This window comes from Alligator sinensis, unplaced genomic scaffold (genome assembly GCF_000455745.1).
Source record: "Alligator sinensis unplaced genomic scaffold, ASM45574v1 scaffold144_4, whole genome shotgun sequence".
Taxonomy (NCBI): domain Eukaryota; kingdom Metazoa; phylum Chordata; order Crocodylia; family Alligatoridae; genus Alligator; species Alligator sinensis.
Window position 1 is genome coordinate 663,524 of NW_005842190.1, and position 21,575 is coordinate 685,098.

The 21,575-nt window shown below is 38.3% G+C and overlaps 1 protein-coding gene across 5 annotated transcripts in view; it reads right to left on the reverse strand.

Annotated features, from left to right (window-relative positions):
• Positions 1–341: 341 nt before the first annotated feature.
• The window catches only part of MGAT4A (mannosyl (alpha-1,3-)-glycoprotein beta-1,4-N-acetylglucosaminyltransferase, isozyme A), a 160,062-nt gene continuing 138,828 nt past the window's right edge, over positions 342–21,575 (reverse strand). For 2 of the 5 annotated variants that reach the window (XM_025207258.1, XM_006026327.3), the window contains exons 12-15: positions 8,133–8,211; positions 3,528–3,594; positions 963–1,075; positions 342–793 (exon numbers count right to left, since the gene is read on the reverse strand). In XM_025207258.1, coding sequence (XP_025063043.1) covers positions 767–793; positions 963–1,075; positions 3,528–3,594; positions 8,133–8,211 — 286 coding nt within the window. In that variant the 3' untranslated portion in view covers positions 342–766. Of the gene's footprint in view, positions 794–962; positions 1,076–2,448; positions 2,714–3,527; positions 3,595–8,132; positions 8,212–21,575 lie in introns of those variants that run through there. The other 3 variants (XR_003094694.1, XM_025207260.1, XM_025207259.1) reach the window with 3 other exon arrangements.

Below are 21,575 nucleotides of genomic sequence, written 5' to 3' on the forward strand. Positions count from 1 at the left end.
AGCCATCAAGAGAAATGTTCTTCAAAACTCTGTTCGGGCCTTTGAACAATATTTTTCAGATTCTGTGTACAAAACTACTTAATGTAATTTTCTTAACCATGGCAGTGTATTTGAAATATGGCATTAGTTTGTTATGTTTGCATCTCCAAAGCAAAATATAGAACGATAACTTAAGCAGCTAGATAATCCATAAAAAAAATCCATATCAATTTAAAATTTTACTGCATAAAAATATGTACTTTTCAAATTATTTTAATAAATTAAATATCCCTAACATTTATATATATATATATATATATATATATATATATATCTCCCTGATAGTCTATAAAAGAGGGTGTTGTTATAGCAAAATAAATGGAACTCCAAAAGTACCCCCTTCACAAAATGCATTTAACAATAATTATAGTTTTTCATCTTCAAGGAATGTAACAATATGTACAACTTCTCTGTGTTACTATACCATCAAAATAGCACAGGCTAGGAGTAGCAGACTTCTGCAACCATAAGATGGTAAAGTCACGTTGAAATGGAGGACAATTTAGACTTTATGAATATTAACAGTATGGAACATCAGTTTCTGGATGGATCTGACAAGAAGGGTTAATTACAATCTTCTCATCTACAGTAGATTTCACAAGAGGTAGAGTTTGAGTGAGAAATCAGAAAGACTTGAATAAGGTGCATGCTTAGTACTTTCAATCTGTGACTTGTTAAGGATGTAGGATTTATTAGGAAAAGTCTGCAATCTCCAAAGAGATGTTGATCAGTTTGTGACCTTTTTAATATGGATCTGAAATACAAAAATGAAGAAAAAAAAAATCACATTTCAAGGAAAACATCTGTAAATTTTAAGACTCTACAACAAACCTTAAGCCAGAATTCCTTTCAAATTTGTTGAAAAAACTAAGTTCACATTTAGTATTCTGATTTTGCAAGGACTATAGCATGCAACATCTCACCTCATTCAGAATTGCCCAAACTGCTGAGTTTTGGATTACTGAAAGTCGGAATGCTGAAATTGGGTTTAGACTTGGGTCAACTGTACCTTCTGCTATGCCGCTTTCAAATTTACCTTCAAAATGAACAAAAGCATATCTGAATGAACATGCAATGCACCAAGTGACACACAGGATCTGGTTAATAGGAAGGTTTCTAGTCAATGCATTTGTTAAATGTATTCACAACATCACGATCGTAATCGTATCTTAGAACTGATACAAGGAGGTGGGAACTTTCATAGATTCATAGATGTTAGGGTCGGAAGGGACCTCAATAGATCATCGAGTCTGACCCCCTGCATAGGCAGGAAAGAAACCACCATATACAAGAAACCCACGGACCAACATACATATCTACACAAAACCAGCAATCACCTAAACACACCAAGCAAGCTGCAATACACAGGCAAGCCCTCTGAAACCACCAAATTTGCACTGAGGAGACTACCCACAATCGTCACCATGCAAATCTCAAAAGGGCCTTTCATCCAACCAGTACACTCCTCCAGAGAGATAGATCACACTTTTGAAAGAGCCACCTGGATACCACATGAAGAATTGCTATAGTACAAAAAAGAAAATCCCCACAAATAGCGCACCATTAGTTATGACATACCATCCATCCGTGGAATCTACACGGAAAATCCTCAAACAACTGCAACCCATAATAGAAGAAGACCCTATTCTTAAAGAAATCTTTCCAGAACCACCCATCCTAGCCTTTAAACAAGGACTGAACCTCGTCACCAGAAGCAAACTTCCTATGGCCCAAAGCACACCGAATGGATCCAGAAAATACCAGGACAAGAAATGAAAAACCTGCCAATGTATCTCCACCACTACCACAATTACTACACCCCACAACAGAACCATCCTCATTCCTGGATCTTAAACCTGCATCTCCAGTAATGTAATATATCTCATCCAATGCACTAAATGCCCTGATGGAAGATATGCAGGAGAGGCCAAACAACTGCATTCCAGAATGAATGGACACCAGAAATCTATCAAAGACAAGAATACCTAATTACCTGTGGGGACACAATTCTCACAGAAAACCATTCTCTCTCCAATCTCTCAGTTCTAATCCTCAAAGGTGTCACAACCCAGTTAATCAGTGCCCATGCCACTAGCAAGAGATACCATTCAAGTAGTCAGCTAAGGGTTAAAAGAAATCTTTGCCAAAAACTCCTGAAACAAAATCCTGGCGGAGAGCTGTATATAATTTATGCCCACGTCACAAACAAGAAATGAAACTTAAGACTGGTCAGGGTGAAAGGGGATAGCCCTGCCATAAATCCCTGCAATTGGTCAAGAAACAAGCGTAAGCCCCTCATCATAACCTCATACGTAACAGGCAGAAAACCTAACCCACTACCTTGTAACCTGATAGCAACCTGAGAGCACAAAGAACTGCTGCTTGCCAGAAAATTAAAGATTCCACATAACGGTTCATCATTGGGTATCTCCGTCAGACACCTCTGTCTATAAATAGTTTAGCAACTTCCGCCCAGTCGGAGAACCCCGGAGAAACCTCTGAGGAGAGACCTGAGTCCATCACCAGAGTAGATTGACGGTCTGATCAGCTGTCAATACTCCCCGTCATCGTAAATCTTGACGTATCAAAGCCCTGCAGGCACGATAGCACGTTTTCGGCGCCACGTCCGTCATTGCTTGGCTGTAACCCGTACGTTTGACTGTAATCGATGCAACTGTAACAGGAACAAAGGCTCAGCCTGCGTCGCACGTCACTATCTGGGCGACGTAAGTAAACAATCTCCTGTAACCAACACGCGTCTGTGCCTGGTTAATTTCACCCCATCCATCACTACCCGCCTGTCAGGTGAAAGTTTTACTGCTCCGGTGGGGGGGGTCAGAAAGCAGCTGCCGGCGCTGCTCTGATCTCCGACAACCCAAAGCATGAGATTTCCACAGTGTGCTTCTAGTCCTCATCTTCAACTTTGCTTTGACTAACACATCAGGACAAAGCCTCAGCACATGCACTGGGCATAATTGGCACTAATAAAGAGTAAATATTTTTAATATAGCCATAGGTATTTTACATTTCCAAAAACTGGGCCACTTTTATTCATCTTATTTAGACTTGGCTGTCTAATTTTATGCATCCAAGTTTGAAAACCTTAGCGTAATGTATTCAGGCTGCATTAAAATGATTGAGTTGTTGTTCCCACCTCGGGGAGCTTCAATTATATTAGGATACGTAAGTACAATGTCACAAAGGCTAGTGGAAGCCAAAGCTCAAATGAATACATTTTAACTATAATTCTTTAATAAACAATTATCAGTGCCGATTTCACTATAACCAAGAACAAACTAAAATGGATGTACTAAACAAATGGTAAAAAATAGAGCCTACATGATCATGTATCCAAAACAAGTTATCAGGATCATACAAAGACTTTTTTTTTTAAATAGCATCTTCCTAAAATATTGCAGTAATAAAACAACTCTGTTTCTATGTATGTAGACGAATGAACACTGCTGTTGTATAGTATTGAGTTTTACCTATCCTAAAATAGCCGTCCTCTAAGCGTTTGTCTTTGGTTTCTTTGGTTACTACAAAGTCTTCATTCTAAAATAAAAGACAAAAAATATAAAATGAGCTCATTTATTTTCCACGTACTTAGTACTCTGCAAGCTAGAACAAAATATGGATGCCCTTGTTCAATATTCAAAATACGTCTTCCCTAAAAACTTTGGATTGGCCTATTTCCATGAGCAAAGAGAAGCTATTAATAGTTTTTAAAAAGAAAACGAAGAAACAAAGGTACAATTGCTCTGGAGCTGAACTATTTTTGGCTTCAAAATGGGAAACAAGACATACTTGGCAAAAGACCCTCTCATAACAGTTACTCAAAGGCTGAAATAAAGATATTGCAGATGCTGGTGCACATAGCATAAAAGTCGCGCTGTAGTAAATCCTGAGTTCTGTACCATAGCTCAACCATGGAGAGAAAGACTTGGAAGCCTCTTTCCCACTCGCATTTCAGCAAGTGGCTGGCAGGACTTTTCTCCTAGAATGACCAAATGCTAGATAATCTACCTGTAGTATATATATTTTAAAAAATTGTATACCTGCTGATTTGTCTTTGAGTCCACAAGACTATCAGAAATCACAGGCCTACAATAGTTTTCTTATTGTTTGAGACAGTTGGGGCAGACCATTATTCATCATTACTGCAGTGGGATTGCATATCTGCCTACAAACTATATCCAAGGCTGAAACAGCTCATTTTTTAATGTTGGAACAACAATCAAGTTTCATAGAATAAACCTGTATGCAGAGATAAGTAGAACATCTGTCACCCTACAACATTTCCTCATTTCCAGCTGAGAGATGAGTCAGAACAGTGAGACAGCAATTGCTTGGTATCTCTTACCATTTATAAATGGCAAGCCCCACCCTTTTGCAAGTCACAAATGCGATGCTCTGCAAACTGAAGCGTTTCTACTTTAAGACCTTATTAGAGTACTGGAGGAAGGGTACTGGCTATGGCCAGGAACATATGGCCAGGGCCTGTGCTACACTTCTGGGCTGCCTATAGACGTGCTCATTCATATTCTAATTAGAACGCTCTAGCATTGCCTCAGCGTCACATGTATTAATCCCCACTGTGTTTCAAAATGGCCACAGGGGTGCTTTAACTAAAGCTTGTTGAATGAGTTTTAAAGTGTCCCATGGCCATTTTGAAAAGAGGTGGGGAGGCTTAATGCATGTGACAGTGAGCCATTTTAATTAGAGTGGCTCTCTGGAAACCCCTCCAATTAAAACAGTCTCCTCCCAACTCCGAGCACATGTATAAGTAGCCCTAGTGAAACATTAATGCTTAACTCGCTAACTAAGTTAATTCCTAGCACATCTCTCAATAGGATAAGCAATTTCTCAACTCAGAGAGTAAAAAGTATTTAGGTGTAAAACACTAACTTTTCTGTTGGTGTTGAGCCTCTACTTCGTAAGCTTCTTCAATGCAAGATCTGAGCCATTTATTAAATACAGTTTTGGATGCTTTATTACTCTTGCTGCTGGCCGATACAAAGAAATCAGACTGGAAGACTTTTTCTATACATTTTCATTTTTGCCAGGTAGATCTTAATACTTGATAGTCATCTAATTTTATCTAATTTATGCTGGAGTTTATATGTTGGATGCTTAGGCTTTTGCAAAGCACTCACCTGGATTCTGTGAAATTCCTACTTAGCTTTTGGTGTACATTTTGGCTAAGCTGAAAAACCATTTTATGTGGAAAATGCAAGTACTGTCATTCTTCATGGCCCCACTATGGATGCCATCTATGCAGCAGTGACGAACACCAATGATCTCACTTTAATAGACACAGACAAATGAAACTGAAGAAAGAAGTCTGAACAATAATCTGGTAATTACATACAGAAACAGATGAGCCCAGTCTGAAAGTGCTACATTCTAGAGATTTTCTGGGGATTAACAACAACAACAACAATAATAATAATAATAAAAATAAATGTTTGACTTATGGGGGAAAGGAAACCTAACAATGTTTGTTCTTTCTATTCCTAAACAGACTGCTGAGGAAGTATTTTTTGGAGTATACTGCACTAAACCCAAGAACCCATCCTTCCTGCAGGTATTCTGAATCTTGAAGGATGTTTGTTAAATTCAACTGGTTGGTTCTGCCCTACATCAGCCACTGAATTTGGAATCAGTCCTAATGCTGGCTGGTGTATAGGAGTCCTAATCAGAATTGAACCTGCTGCTATCTCACTCCTGTTTGTTGCTGATGTCACTAGGTTGGAGATGTGCTTAATGCAGAGCTGAAGCTTGTATGTCTTCCTGAGGTCCGCATCTTTACACTGATACCTGGGGAAGCTGGAAGTTTTATTAACTTGAGAGCTGCTTCCATGGGTGGCAAGCTTGGAACCAGATCAAAGAGCGAAGACTGCTCATGAGTACAGAGGCAGAAGTCCCACAGCTGGGCAAAGCCAGAGGACAGATCATCCTAAAACGCATTCAATTGTTGAGGACTGCTTCTTGGGTCTTCCCCTCCATAACTAGAGTTTGGGAGGGGAGGCATGGGCATGGAGGAGGGATGGCCGCTACATGTTATTGAACAGACTAATCCAAAGCCCAGTGAAACAAAACCTCCAAGCCTTATCATGAAACAATGATGGAGTATGATATTCAGTACCAAAATGGCAATTTTAAATAGTCTTTTTTTTCCTATGCTCTGTATTTTCAGAAGCAGGAAATATGGAAACTTCCTGATTTTATCATCAGGAGACAGAAGTCCCTGGCAGCTGTTATGTTTATCCTGTGACTGACATGTCAATTACATGATAAATTACAATCCAACACATATTCAACTACTTTATCAACAATAAAGATGGCAAACCTGTCAATTACACGATAAACTATAATCTGGCAAATGTGTAACTGCTTTATCACACAATAAAACTGTCAAACCATCCACATTTAAACGTGGAACAACTTTGTGGCAGGTTTACATCACACTACCTTGAACATTTGATATCTTAAAGATGCACCAAGCTGTTAGTGTCAGGCTCCACAATGCAGCTTGCTAGTGCATGGGGACCTTTACAGTTGTGCCATGCAGCCTAGCACTGGTCTGTATGGCATGGGCTTTAAAGGTCTGGGTATGCAGTGGGACCAGAGGAACTGTATTTCAGATCCCCAAAATAACACACCCTGCTGACAGATCCTGAGCATCAGGCATGGCACGACACACAATTTTTACAATCTGAGATAAAATACCTCAGGTCCCATCATGCTTTAAAATTAAATATCTGCTAGAATGAAATAACATTTTCCTGAAGGGGGAACCAGCTGCAACCAAATAGCAACAACACTGGCTCCTTAAGAGCAGAGAAAAGGGAAATTCCATTGTAGGAATGGTATTCCTGGGTGTAAGAGGAAAATATATTGGTTTATGAATGATCAACAATAATCTGTTAAACATCTGGAGAAAAAGACGAATCAGATACAGTCTGACTGTCAATACCCATTACCTGTTCCACTTGAAATACTTCACATCTTGAAAAAGAGGTTAAACTAGTGATCTTAAATCAAAGCTGAGGTAAATGCAGGTGCCACTTCTTTCACACTTATTTGTATCTATTTTGAATCTGGCTGGAGAGCTATTTCCAGGGTGTAATAATTTATCTCCTCAGATAACTTTTGATTTTTGACCATTCACTCGTTTTTTTTAATTTCCATTGTAATTATGTATGAAACATTGACAAGTTCGGCCATTCACATTAGAAGAAAAAAGAAAAAAGAGATAGATTATTCCCTTTTCTGGAATAGTGCCTTATGGGGCTTGAAGTGGGATGTACATAGGAAAACAGATAGGAATTAACTGAGTATAAATTAATACTGGCAAGATCCCTCATCTATCATCACTTTGGAAGTTCAGCATATAGTGATTCAGTCACAAAGCTCAGTTTTTCAAGCCAAAATTATTGGCATCAGATACGTATCAGTTGGGATGAGGCAGACATTCATATTTCAAGTTATTATTTTAATCCCAAGTGAAGTAACTCCTTGTCTGAAGCTATGTCTTTGCTGTTGCAATGGAAAATCTTGTGACAGAAAAACCTAACTAGTTTCTGTAGACAAGAGAGTAGCTGCAGAGTCTCGCTTCAGGCTGAAACTTGATTATTCACAGCACTGTCATCATGAGGTAAAATTTAGGTTCAAGGTGGAGAAGAAAATCTTTCAGACTATGTAGACCTCAATATCAAGTCTTATTTGTATTGGCATCTATCCTTGTGCTGGAACACTCACCAGATGAAAATCAGAAACTTGAGTGAAGCCATTTCCTCTAAAATCTGAATCTTAAAATAAAAAAGTCGCAGCAGTGGAACAAGATGAGAAGAGTCACGTATTCATTTATCACATTCACACTTGCTAGTTGGGAGCTTGGTAAAGTATCTCTTCTTTGTGAATAAGGTCCATTCGAGAAAAGGGAGTCACAGCATGATTCAAGTATGACTGAGTCACAGTAACTTGCTTAAAAAAAAGTAGCAATCATGTTTACATAATTTTATAATGTAATTAAAAATGTGTTTGTTTTCAGATTAAGGTGAAAGAGAGAGAAATTAATGCATTCTTACCTTAAAAGGCAAAACCTCCACTGTTGTATTTAGCAATATATCGCCAGGATGCTCTGGATTGCCACTATGAAACAGGTATCTATAAATGAAAAATGAAAAAGGTTGCATATTAGGCAGTGTTGGCTAAATAAGTAACATGAATAAATATTACAAGTTACACTGGCAGACGATCCCAGGTCAACTGTAGACACCAGATAAAGTATAGTTTCATTTACTGACGTATCTGAATGTGCTACATCAGTGAAAAACATTGGTCAACTGGTTGGTTTTTGTTTTGTTTTGTTTTCTAAGGGTATTTTTACATGTGCTCTGAGGGTGAAGGGGGCACTTTAATTAGAGCAGCTCTCTAATTTACAGATTTATTATTTTCATTGATGAAAACACCATTTTAAAAAACAAAATGCAATTAACAAATGAAACGAGATCAAACAGACTACACTCCTAGAAAACTAATAATTATTAATAATATTTAATTTAATGAGAATATTTTTCCATTGTTGCCCTAATATAACTTCTTCTAAATTTATCAGTAATGTGCATTTCTTGTTCTTCATTACTCATGAGATCCCTCACATGTTCAAGTCTGTTTTAAATGTGCCCATTATCAGGAATCATAATGTCTTTAAAATACAGGTTTCCTTCACTTTATGCTGTACATGTGTTCCTGGAAAATGACGCATAACTTGAATTCGCATAAAGGGAACCCACTGTACAATGTAACAAATAGGGATATGTTCCCAGACCTCGACTATACTGACCCCTGCAGCGTCACGTGTATCAGTGTCCCCACGCTTCAAAATGACGGCACGAGGACTTTAAAGCTTGTCGAAAGCTAATTGGCACGCTTCAGCAGACTCAATTAATCGTGTCTGCTCCGACGTGCTGTAATTACATAGCATCAAAGCAGCCTCCCCACGTGTCCAGGCACCCTAAGTGACTAGGACAAAGCGTGTTCATGGATATACATACTGCTAAGACCTGTCCCTAGGAAAGTCTATTATAGACATCTATCTTAACACCACTGGGTTATCTTTTGAAACAAAGGCCGCTTTGATATGGCACACGTTTAGACTTGGGAAATTTGCATTTTATGGGCTACAGAGAGTCCTACCAGGAGAGATGAAGATGAATCTGAGACGTGCCACTTTTAAGCAGTCAAGAACATGCCGTCGTTTTAAGTAAACCTTCCCCTATTAAATGAGAGGAACAACACTGCTTTAAGAAGGAAGCGTAAGTGACTGTGAACAATGAGACAGAAACTAGACAGGTAGACATTATGACTCCTGATAATGGGCAGATTTAAAACAGACTTGACCATGTGAGAGATCTCATGAGTAATGAAGAACAAGAAATGCACATTACCGATAAATTTAGAAGAAGTTATATTAGGGCAACAATGGAAAAATATTCTCATTAAATTAAATATTATTAATAATTATTTTTCTAGGAGTGTAATCTTTGATCTCTCGCTTCACTTGTTAATTGCATTTTGTTTCTTAAAACGGTGTTTTCATCAATGAAAATAATAAATCTGTATGATATATGTTAGGAGTAACTAATAAGAATTTAATTCAGAGTTATGGAGGAATTCTGACCTCTCCAAGGTTCCTGATATCACCTGAATGTTGGTTTCTGTTCTGTTGGAAAATATTCTGCAAAAATTAATACGCATCTGATATATGACATGTATATGCATAGTGTCAATATTCCCCTGCAACACTAGCATAAATCCAAATTAACTTAATTCGATGAAACACTTTATTAAAGCTATCAGTATGACTGAAGGCACCGTTTTGGTCAAAATGACATTAGAAGATTACTAAAGTTGTCAAATACCAGAGCAGCTGAAAATTCAGCTTTCAATACCTAAGGATAAGGAAATATCCTGAAAACACCTCTCATAATGTGCTTCTGGAGGTACTCAGTGATATGTTCCAGTATAATAATTCCTAAATAACTGTAAATTGCTTTTTGTTCATTTAAAACTTCATATTCATTTTAACATTTTTTTGCACATGCTGTGAATGAGCAATACCAGCATCTTACCACTAGGTGGTGTCCATCCTTGGGAATTTTTTAAGGCCATGTATTTACACTAACATAACAAAGACTAGTTTCCTAAGGTTAATGTCTGTGAAACTACTCCTGATATGCCATCTAAATACATTTACTTTAAATGTTACACATATTTTTACATATTAATTTAAATGCATTACAATTAAAGCCCTTATTTCAACTAGAATTCAAAGTAGCAGTATGTACCGTCTAACACTATACATCACCAGCTGTTGTTAAAATTAGTTCAAGCATTATCACTTAACTGAAAATACAAAAAAAGCGTCATTTGCAAGTATTAAGACATCATCCAAGATGCATACTCCATGCTGTCTTTGCTCAGTAAAACTAGTTGCCACTAATCTACATTATCTTTACCTAAAAAAAGGTATTTATTTTCTCTAATCAATGTTCTTATATAAATCATCACTGAAAGGAAATGGAAGAGGAAAGTAGGACCTCTCTGGCCCTGATTCAGGAAAGCATTTCTACTCAGCCCCAAAAGTACATGCTTAAACTTTGAACACCTACTTAAGCATTTTTGCAAATAAGGACATTTTTTGACATTGTGGTGATATACTACAATAAAACATTTTAAATTGTTTCCTCAATCAGGGCTCTTCAAGAGTCAGAGCCAAAGCCTCCTCTCAGATGAAGATACATGCATATAAAGTCTATTCACTTCAGTGACAGATGCTGATTTAAATTAAGAACTGTATGGGAATTTAATGGCATATATTAACTTCAATGGGAACCAAATGTGAATATCAGAATAGAATCTCATTTAGAGATCTTGGCAATGTTACCTTAAAAAAAAAAAAGGTTGTTGCACAAACAGAGCTTAATATACACAGGTCCTTCTTACTGAAGTTAAAAGGGAGTTTTCCCTGAGTAAAGACTGAAGAACCAATCTAGTAGCCCTTTTCCAAACTTTTATGACATCTTGGAAAAAAGAGAATGTACATGTTCTTATGTTTAAGAAGAAGTCTTAACTCAGTCTCAGGAGTAAGCAAGCCAAACTCAGAACAAAGCATTCCAGACAGCATGTTTCTAACTAAATATTTATATCTAGTTGTGCTACCTTATGCATGCTTAACACTTTAAACTTCCCTTGCAGCTTCACTGTTACACCAGAGATATAGACCCTTCCCTTACCAAACTCACTCTGTAATATTCCGCCACCAAAGAAAGTCTCTATAAATGCAAGGGCATGAAACACCTTTACCCAGAAGCAAGGGTAGAGCTTTTCTTCAGCACTTTCTAGTTCACTAGGCCAAAGAAACTACATTCTGTGGTCACCAAGCCCTTGGTAAGAACTGTCCAAGAAAAAACTACAACCACAGCAACATACTTTTCCTGCTGCTTTATTAATATTTTGACACTAGGAGGTGACATCTTTATTTCCAATAGGTATCACTCTACTAGGGCAACACACACAAGTGACAGCATGACTTATGGAAGTGATTAATCTAAATGCACTACCAGGCTTCCTTCCATCCAGAATTGTCCTTTTCACAATACATAGTGTATCCATACACACACAGCCATCCCTGGGGGAGGGGAGGGAGTGGCAGCAGCAAATCAGGGTGAGCACCCCAGGCCCCACAGATCACAAGATTAGCACATGCTGAGGGTGCCACCACTTCACGCGGCTGCCGCACTCCACTGGCTTCACACTTTGGCTGCTTCCTCCCCCACACAGGCTGATATGCCCTAGGTCCCACACACCCCTGGGGTCAGCTCTGCATGCACGCGCGCGCACACACACACACACACACACACATGTATATCCTTATGTATAGTTTCTGTAACTGTAGTTTATTAATATCTTTGACAGATCAGGTCTATTAACATGATCAAGAAATACATACACATTAAAAATAAAATTAAGCATAAAAATATACACTGTTCATATTTAAAAGCATTTTCTTTATTAAACTGAGAAGAGACCCAAATTCAACCACTATTACATAAGGTGATAGGTTGCTATCTTTATTTCTTTGACTTGCCTTCCTCTTGTGTTGATAATAATCACAAAGCCTCAGAAGCAACATGCTACAGCAGATTTTTCTGGCCATAAGAACCAACTGAAGTGCAAGTAGATGTGATTTTTGGACCAGGAGTTAGTTTGGCATTGGACTAGTGACAACTTAAGTGAACATTAGAAATATGCATTTCATTCCAAAATTACTCTCCTCTGATAATTAGAAATACCTTTCTAATTTCCAATCTAAATGTATCCATAGTCAATTCGTAAAATTTGATATTCTGCCAGTATGGGTTTTTTTTGTTTGAGTGATATCATTCTTATAACTAAAATCATTGAAAACACCAGAGTATTGTCTACTTACTGTTTAGACAGAAATGGGACATATACAAAATACCTTAGTAGGTGGGTATCTGAGACTTACGTGGTGTCAGTTTAACAGCTAAGCCTTAAGGAGTAATTGAAATCAGTCTGGCACCACAACACCCACACCCACAGCAGATACATACACACGGATACATAAGAGTGTATATATAAAATATAATTACATATTATATAATATAAACACACACCCACACTGTAATATCATATTATACCACAATATGTAAACAAAAAGAGTAGTTAACGTGAACTTGAATTAGTTCCCTTTAAAAGATATAGCTATGAAAGAAGGTTTTAGTTTAATATTTTATATATATAAACTTAAGACATTCTCAGTTAAGGCTGTCAATTAAAAGTAGTTTTCATTAATTTACATTTGGTAAATATATTATCAAGTTATTTTTATAAAATGGAATCTCAAATGGCATCTCTCCAGCAACAGACTATCTAACTCCTATTCTCAACAAGGCTCTAGGTCTTGCAATGGACCTAGATGCCAGATGTGCCCCATCGTGAACAAAGACCACATCATCACTGGACCAACTAAAATGAATTCATGAATTGTAACATCTGGGGTTCATTCACCTGCTCCTCCACCACTATCAAAGATGCCCCTGTTTACAGTGCCCCTCTGCTGTCCACATTGGACAGGACAATCCCTATGTAAAGGAATGAATAGACACCAATCTGACATCGAATCCAGGAACACACGTGTGTAGCAGAACACTTTAACCTACCTGGACATTCCATTGTTGACCTTAGAGTAGATGTTTTTAAGCAACAACACTTTAAAATATAGTTGAATGTGAAATTCCAGAATAAGAAATCACCCACAGACTGGACCGAGTTAAGTATAGTCTAAACCGAGAGTGGAGATTCTTATTAGTTTACACTACCTTGATTAGTTCCTATGTTCCCTATATCCCTATGGCTTTACTGCTTTGTTTTTCTCTTCAACCCACCTTTGCCTCTCTCAGAACTGCCCCCTCTCCTTTCCTTCCCCCTTATCTGTCCTTTGTATGTCTGGGACTTTCTATTTGAACACCTGCTTTCTGGAAGTCCTTCCATAGCATCTGACAACTGAGCTATTGTTTATGAAACCTTATGCATCTCTGAATTAGTCTATAAGATGCAACTCTACATTTCCTTTAGCCTGACTTCAGACTAATATGGCTAACAATTTTCCTTGTTCGTAGACACTGTCTGCCTTATTCGAAGTACACAGTAGTAAAACATGCCACACAGGGATATCTAACAATGTAGAAAAGAATGACAACATTTAAGATATGTACTTATAAGACATACATGAAAGAGAGAGAGGAAAGGTTGGATTAGAAACCTTAGTTTTGGTATTTTGTAATTTGAGTGTAATAGAAAATTGGGAAGTTTCATTTGAGTCTATTGACAGCAAGCTACATATAGTATTAACAAAAATATTGAATGGGAAATAAATCTACTCAAATAAGTGCAAGTGAAATCCAGCACAAGTTTAATAGTTGTGAATATATAAGAAGAAAGCATTAAGATTCTCATTTTGATGTGTTAAATGGCATAAAATAATAAAGATATTAATGAATATGTGCATTAGACATGACTAATAATCAGGGATCCTGGTTTTCTGTTTAAAATCCGAAATTCTTGAATAAAGAATTGAAAATTCTCTAATTAAAACCCCCCAAATCTGCGTTTTTCAACAATTAAAATTAAATAATTAAAATGAAATGTAATATATACAGTTATCAGTTGAACACAGTGTTTTATTGATATATTTACAATTTGAAAGCAATTTGGAAGCCTACCGGTACCTCAATCATTATAATAAATATATTCTAAATATATATTTTAGCATTTGATTTTGGGTTTTTTTATCATAAAAAAATCAGAGCTCTCCTTGCCCCCTTCACTCACCAGGATGTGGGTCCAGTTGCAGCTGTTCCCCCTGCTGCTTTGTGGTCCTGAGCAGTCCTGATATCCCAGTGTCCTGCCTCTGCTCATGCCACAGCCCCCTAGCCTTGCTGTTGCCCCTCATTCCCAACCCACAGCCTCCTGGTCCTGCCAGAGTCCCTCACTCCCAACCCACAGCCCGCCATTCCCCAGCCCTGCTGGTGCCCCTCACTCCCCACCCACAGCCCCCTGCCCTTCTCAGCCCTGCCAGAGGGGGCCCCCAGCTGCCAGAGCTAGGAGACCAGGGCCAGGGCCTGCAGCTCCCTGGCACCCCACACATGAACATGGTGACCCTTGCATCCCGCTCCCGCCAGCCCCAAGCAGCCCCTTGCAGGATGGAACTTTGCCAGCCTTCAGGAAATCCCGCCATTTCCTGTGTTTTTTGCCTTTAAATGAGAAAATGTACATTTTTCCACAGCCAATGGTAAACCCAGATCCCTGCTGATAATGAAAGATACTAAAATCAGAAACAAGGACCCTTAGACAATTTTAAAGTCTGTAACTGTTCAATGTCTTCCCGAGAATCAGATAAGGAAAGTGCTGTATAAATCCAAGTAAACATCCTTATTCTTTATTTATTATTTCAACACTTCCCTTTTCATATCTAACCTTTTAAATTTTTTTAAAAGCAGTTTTTTTATCCATGCTTGTAGCAAAATCCAGCACACACATGCTAATCCTACCATTTTTATCATCTAGTGATTATGCAAGGCTTATAAGGTGAAGTTGACAGGGAAAACAAACTTCTTCTACTAAAAGAAAAAATATTAAAATTCTCCTAGATATATCAAAGTCTATGTAGGATTAGAAAAAAGTATTATTGTTTCTATAGGCTGAATTCTTTTCTTTTAGCTATAAGCACTCTTATATCCTTTAAAATGTAATTTACACATGTCAAATGGTCAAGTGCCCCTCTTCTTGCCTTTCATATAGATTGCATTAATTTTATATATACATTAAAAGGATTAACAAAGGTAAAATATATACAAATATCACAAACACTGTAAAATTCACTTTATACAGAGGACCTTTTTACACTTTTCTATTAACTGAAAACATTGTTTTGAAATGTTGAAATAAGTCCTTTAAAAGTAAAATATCACTATAATTTTATCAGACACTCTGTGTATATAATATATTTAGACAAGGAATAATGGTAATTTTAACTGATGCAGTGTATATGAACCTATACAAATAAAGCATTTAGTTTCCAGGCTAGCACTAAAAAAACAAGAATGGGAAATACAGGAACTGCATCTTTTTTGGAGTATTTCTACATTGACAAGGGATAGTAATATGAATGAAGAACAACTAATTAATGTCAGACCAGTTACTACTGTACTGAGATAACAGTCCAGGAAGAAAGAATTTGTAACTGCATCTACACTACCACATATGGAATCTTTTAAGTAGTTCGGATGATGAAACTGAGCAATACAACAATTCCAATTTATTATGAACTTGTTTGTTCAGTAAGTCATTCTAATGCTTGTTTTTATTTACTAGTTTCATTAGTATTTTCCTTTCCAGAAGGCATGCGACTTCCAGTAAGAAGAAAAAAAAGCCATTTATATATGTGCATGGAACAGCAATTAGAAATAGAATCAATTTTCATTATCTGCTTTCTTCTTAATGGCTGTGGTCTAGTCATAAGTGAAACTGATAAACAATTTCTCTTTTCATTGTCACAGAGCATATTTTAAACTACAGGAACTTAGGCCTGGAACAGGCCCTCTGGGCCACTGAGCCCAAGCCCCTGTTCCATTCACCCATGGAATTCCCAAAAGCATCACTCCAAACCCTCGCACACAACTACAAGGAAACACTGTAATACACCATATGTAAAAGCAAGAGAGGCAAAGGTATTGCTAACATTCTGGCACAGTGGTTGGTTAATATACACTCAGAAGATCCCAGGAATTCCTCCCTATTCTAGAGAGGAAGTTAAAAACCTGCACAGTCCATCTGACCTATGGAAAAAAATCCATAAAAGAAAAGAAAGGTTTATTTATTCATTCAACCATTCAGTTTATAAATCCTTCCCAACAATGGCTCAGGGCAACTTACAGTAGGAGAACAGAATGTTCTATAAAACACAAGAACAAAACAATTTAAAAAGGAACTAGAACACCAGCATGAAACAGAAACCCTTTAAAACAAGGATCAACAACTTGTGGCCCATACATCCTTTGGTCTGGCTTACAGATCTGTAGCTTTGGTGGCATTTGGCAGCAGAGGGCTCCCCCTGCACCACACTGTGCCAGAGTGGGAAGAGGGAGGGAGGGTGATGTTATACTCTTTGAGCATAATTATTTGACCAGTCATTAATGACTTGCAGTTGAACTGGGAGGAGATAACAATTGGGGTTTCACAGATTTCTGTCCTGAGTCTGGTAAGCTAGGGACAGAAATTACACTTAAACTGGTATAGGTGATTGGAAACCAGTTCAAATTTGTAACACAACAGAAGTTCAGTGCATATAAATCACTTTCAAATTGGCCAATATCAGTTTAAGATAAACCTGGATGGATGTAGTATCAGACTTAAGTTAAACTGGTTTATTGAACTTCTGTCCCAGATGCCCTTTCAGGGTGGGCAGGCTGGCCTTGGCCCAAGTGATCTGCTCCAGTGCACCCCGCCCCCTGCAGCTTCTGGCCTGAGCCACTGCTGGCATGTGGCTGCATTTCTAGAATCAAAAGTGAATGTCTGTTCACTTGCTTAACAGTTCAATCTACACAATTTAGACTAACCTGAGAAGACTGAATTGATTCAGCCTCAGGATTTTTGACTGTCTGTACTTAGGCTGTACTGTTCAATATCTTCATTAATGATCTGGAAAATGGCACTGAGTAAATTTGTAGGTGACATTAAGCTGGGTAGTTTAATGGACACTTTGGATAACACTGATAATATTAAATTCAACAAAGACAACCGCAACGTACTTTGCTTAGGATGAATCAATCAAATGCACAAACAAAATGGAAAATGACTAGACAGGCTGTAGTACTGCAGCTATAGTGAACATATAGTGAATATGGGTCAACTATGTGCTGAAGCCAATTATGAGTCATGTTTTGCAACAAAAGCCAATAGCATAATGGGATGTATTAATAGGAGTGTGCACATAAATCACAGGGAATGATTCTTCCACTCTATTCATCATTTGTGAGGCATCAAGTAGAGAACCATGTTCAGGTTTAGGAACTGCCCTTCAAGAAAGAGATAGACCAACTGGGAAGAGCCCATCAGAAAACAAATTCATAGATTCATAGATTGTAAGGCTAGAAGGGAGCTTGGAAGATCATTGGGTCCAGCCCCCTGCACCAAGCAGGGAAAAAAAAAGGTTTAAAAACCATGATTTACCAAAAAACAGTTGGAAGAACTGGGATTATTTAATCTAGAAATGAGAATACTGGGGGGATTTTGATAGCAGTCTTCAAATATGTACCTGGTATATACAAGGCGATGGAGATTATTCTGTGTGCAAAGGGTGGGCAGAACAAGTAGTGAAGGTCTTGCATTGCAGCAAAGGAAGTTTAAATTGGCTATTAAAAGAACTCTCTAACCAGGAGGATGGTTAAGTAGTGAACCAGACTACTCAAAGAAGCTATGGAATAACCATCTCTAGCAGTTTTTAATTGCAGGTTAGAAAACTCTTGGCTAGTATGATTTAGATGGGGATAAATCTGTTCTGAGCAGGGGGTTAGATCAGATGACCTCCTGAGGTTGCTTGCAGTGTAAGGAGTGACCTAGAAACCTCTACTCGAGGACGAAGAAGAAGAGAATGCTATGTGAAGAATGCCCATCTGCAATGATAAGGAGGAGACAGTCTTAGATAAAGGGGGCTTGAAAACAAAAGAAGAAACAGAGTACTGGGTTAAAGGGCTCATTAAAATACTAAATATCACACCCCTAGGTGGGGAAAAAGTATGCTAATGAAACACACATGTATGTAAATGAGATACATGGCTAGAACACAGGTATAGAGACATGCTCAGTAAAGAACTTCTTGCGTCACTCACTTATAACCAATCATCAAACAAGCATGCTTGTGAAGGCTTGAAAACTCCTGTATAAAAGATGCTTAGAAGTAGTAGTGGGTGTGCTTGTTACGTGAATTATTCCGCTTGCACCTTTTATTGCTAGCAATAAACCTTCTTTGTACTTTCACCCCTGGTATCTTTATTGGCCTTTGCATACCGGGCACGATCCCAGACTTGAGCTGGGGCACAACAGCAGGACTATTTTTCTTTGATTTCATTTTGAGTGTTTAAAAAAAAATCCCTCTCATAGTATATGAAATTCTATGTTGTGTGAAGACAATGACACAGGAAAAAAACAGATATAAAGATAACACTGTATTTTCCAGGACTGTAGAGTCAACAACATAGAAAACTAAGCCATTCATCTGGAATCCTGAATAACTAATATGCCTGGCAATACTAGAACACAAAGAAGTAAATGTCAGCTGTTGTCTGGTTTACCAAAGTGTAAAAAAAATGAGAGACAACTTTAAAGTAAAAATTCCACAGCAAATACAAGCCTTTTAACCCTAATTTTCGAAGATTCTATAATATCACCTTATCAATGACTACCTGAATGTGATACAATAGTAATTTATAAATTCATTCATAGTAATTCATAAATAAGAAACTGAGTGTTTTGGGAAGAGAAATGCTTCCTAAATTAATGTATAGCTTCTAACTGATCTTAAAAATAAACGAGTTTAAAAAATAGAGCTTATAGAAAACACTGCACCCTTCCAGAAATATGAAAAACAATTACACCAACTAGTCAGGTGAACTAATGTAAAGGTCTCCCATTTTTTTAATTATTAAGCAAGCAAGCCAACATAAGAACAAGTTTGTTATTCCTTAAGGTTACATGCTCCCTTTGAGTTTTTTCCTCTTGTGATCAAATCTTGCATTTATAACATCATAATTAATTGCTATGTACATGAGTGTTTCTAAAAAAGGAGTTATAAACTTATTGTGGGATCCTAAATATCTCTCCTTTTCTAGTGCATCTCATCTTTATATCTTTTAGGCTGTAAACTCTTAAGAAACACCACCAACTTCATATTTGTTCATTTTACCACAGCAATCACAAGAGCTTATTATTAATCTGTTTTGCATGGATAATGTGAGAAGGATGAACCATAAAGAGAAGAACTTTTAAAGGTGATTAGTAGGTCTGTCAATTAATTGCAGTTAATGTGCCCAATTAACGCATTAACTGGTGTTCATGTTAATTTTTTTAATGCATTAATCACACAAGTTATTTTGGAGCCTGTGCCTGAGCTGACTCTGGGCCACCCAGTGGGGCAGCAGTGGCAGTGCACAGGACAGCCTGGGCACGGGCTCTGGGCTGCTGCAGTGCAGGGGGGAGGGGCATGCACAGACACAGAGAAGCAGCTGCAGCCTGCACACAGCCAGGAATGTAGCCCGGCAGTGTGTAGAGCATCACTCAGCAGGTAAGTCTGTGGGGGAGAAGGGGCATGGAGAAGGGAAGGGGCAGGCGAGCAGACTGAGGCCCCCACAGTGAGGAAGGGAGTGGGGCAGGGCCTGGGGTGAATAGGGCCCCAGGGCTGGGGTGAGTCATAGAATGGAGGGGCACATGCCCCCCCCCAGATTTGTATATGGGGTGGAGGTGGGCTGCAGGCTGGGGCTGGGGCTGGGGCTCTCTGCTGCCTTTGCCCCCAGAGCTACACACTGGCTGCGCCACGTGTAACCTACCCACCCAGCATCAGGAGACAGCATGGCATTATGTGGCTCCCAGGGCAATGGAGGCAGAATGCAGAGCCCCAAGCCTACAACTCGCAGCCTGTCTCTGCCCTGCTCACCGATCTGGGGGGCACATGCCCCCCTGTGCCTCCCCACTCCCTCCCTCACTGTGGGGGCCTCGATCTCCGCCCCATTACCCCTTCCCCTCCACAGACCTACCTGCTGGGTGGTGCGTGTGTGTGTTTCTGCCCCTCACTCCCAAGCCACAGCCCCCACCAACCCTGTTGCCCTTCATTCTTGAACCCACAATACCCCGCATCCTACCAGGGCATGGTGTTATCATATTTTTGCCAGTTAAGTATTTCAGTATACTGTCAAGGTTGGGTTTTTTGAATGGAGACTGTTAAAATGAAGCTGGGTATTAGAAAAGCTATAAAGGAAAGTCTGAGTGTGGCATGTATTTTTAAAAAAGGAAGCATATTAATCAGTTATCTCCTCTTTTCTTCAAAACTGACTTGTTAAAGATTCCTATTAAAACTAACACAACCAAAATTAAGTAGTGTGCATATTCAAATGACCTACACAACAAAAAGTATGACATCTCTCTAGGAAAGGGCAACTAAAAGGAAAAAAGGAAAGTATACTTTATTTACTTTTTAATTTTGTCATTCTACACATCTTTGACCCAAAGATTATAGAGATAAAACTGTCAAATGTTCAAAGCTATTTTTAAGGCTATCAGTTTTAATGATAAAGAGTATACTTCAAAAACAGACAATGTACATCAAGAGCAGTAGACCACAACTATTCACTTTAACGTAACTCAAAGGAACAACGTTTTAAGGTTTTTATCTTTAAAACATGACCTATATTAAGGGTCATGTCATCTAGAATTCAATTACATATTTTGTAAACAAACTACAAAATGTTGATATGCAATTTACTTGACAGTGGGTGTGTCTACATGACATGCTAACTGTGCAGTATACTAATTCTACTGCGCAGTAGCATCTAGGGCAAAAACCATGCTAATACGCTACTGTGCGGTAGTATTAGGATATTGCGCAGTTAGCGTCACTAAAAAGCCGTGCGCCAGCACTACTGCACATTGATTTAGTACTTGGTTATACAATTACTAAACTTAATGTGCTGTAACTACAGTGCATTAATGAACATGTAGATGCACCCAGTAAGACTGGCAATTGCCGCACTAAAAGGGAGAAAGGCATACATGAACAAGTACACTGGTGGCTGCAGAAGCAAAAATTGTATCTTAGCGTACTATTATTGGATATTCAGCACTTTTGATAAGGAACTTTTCCTTGTGGAGAGTTCAGTACAAGAACTGTTAAA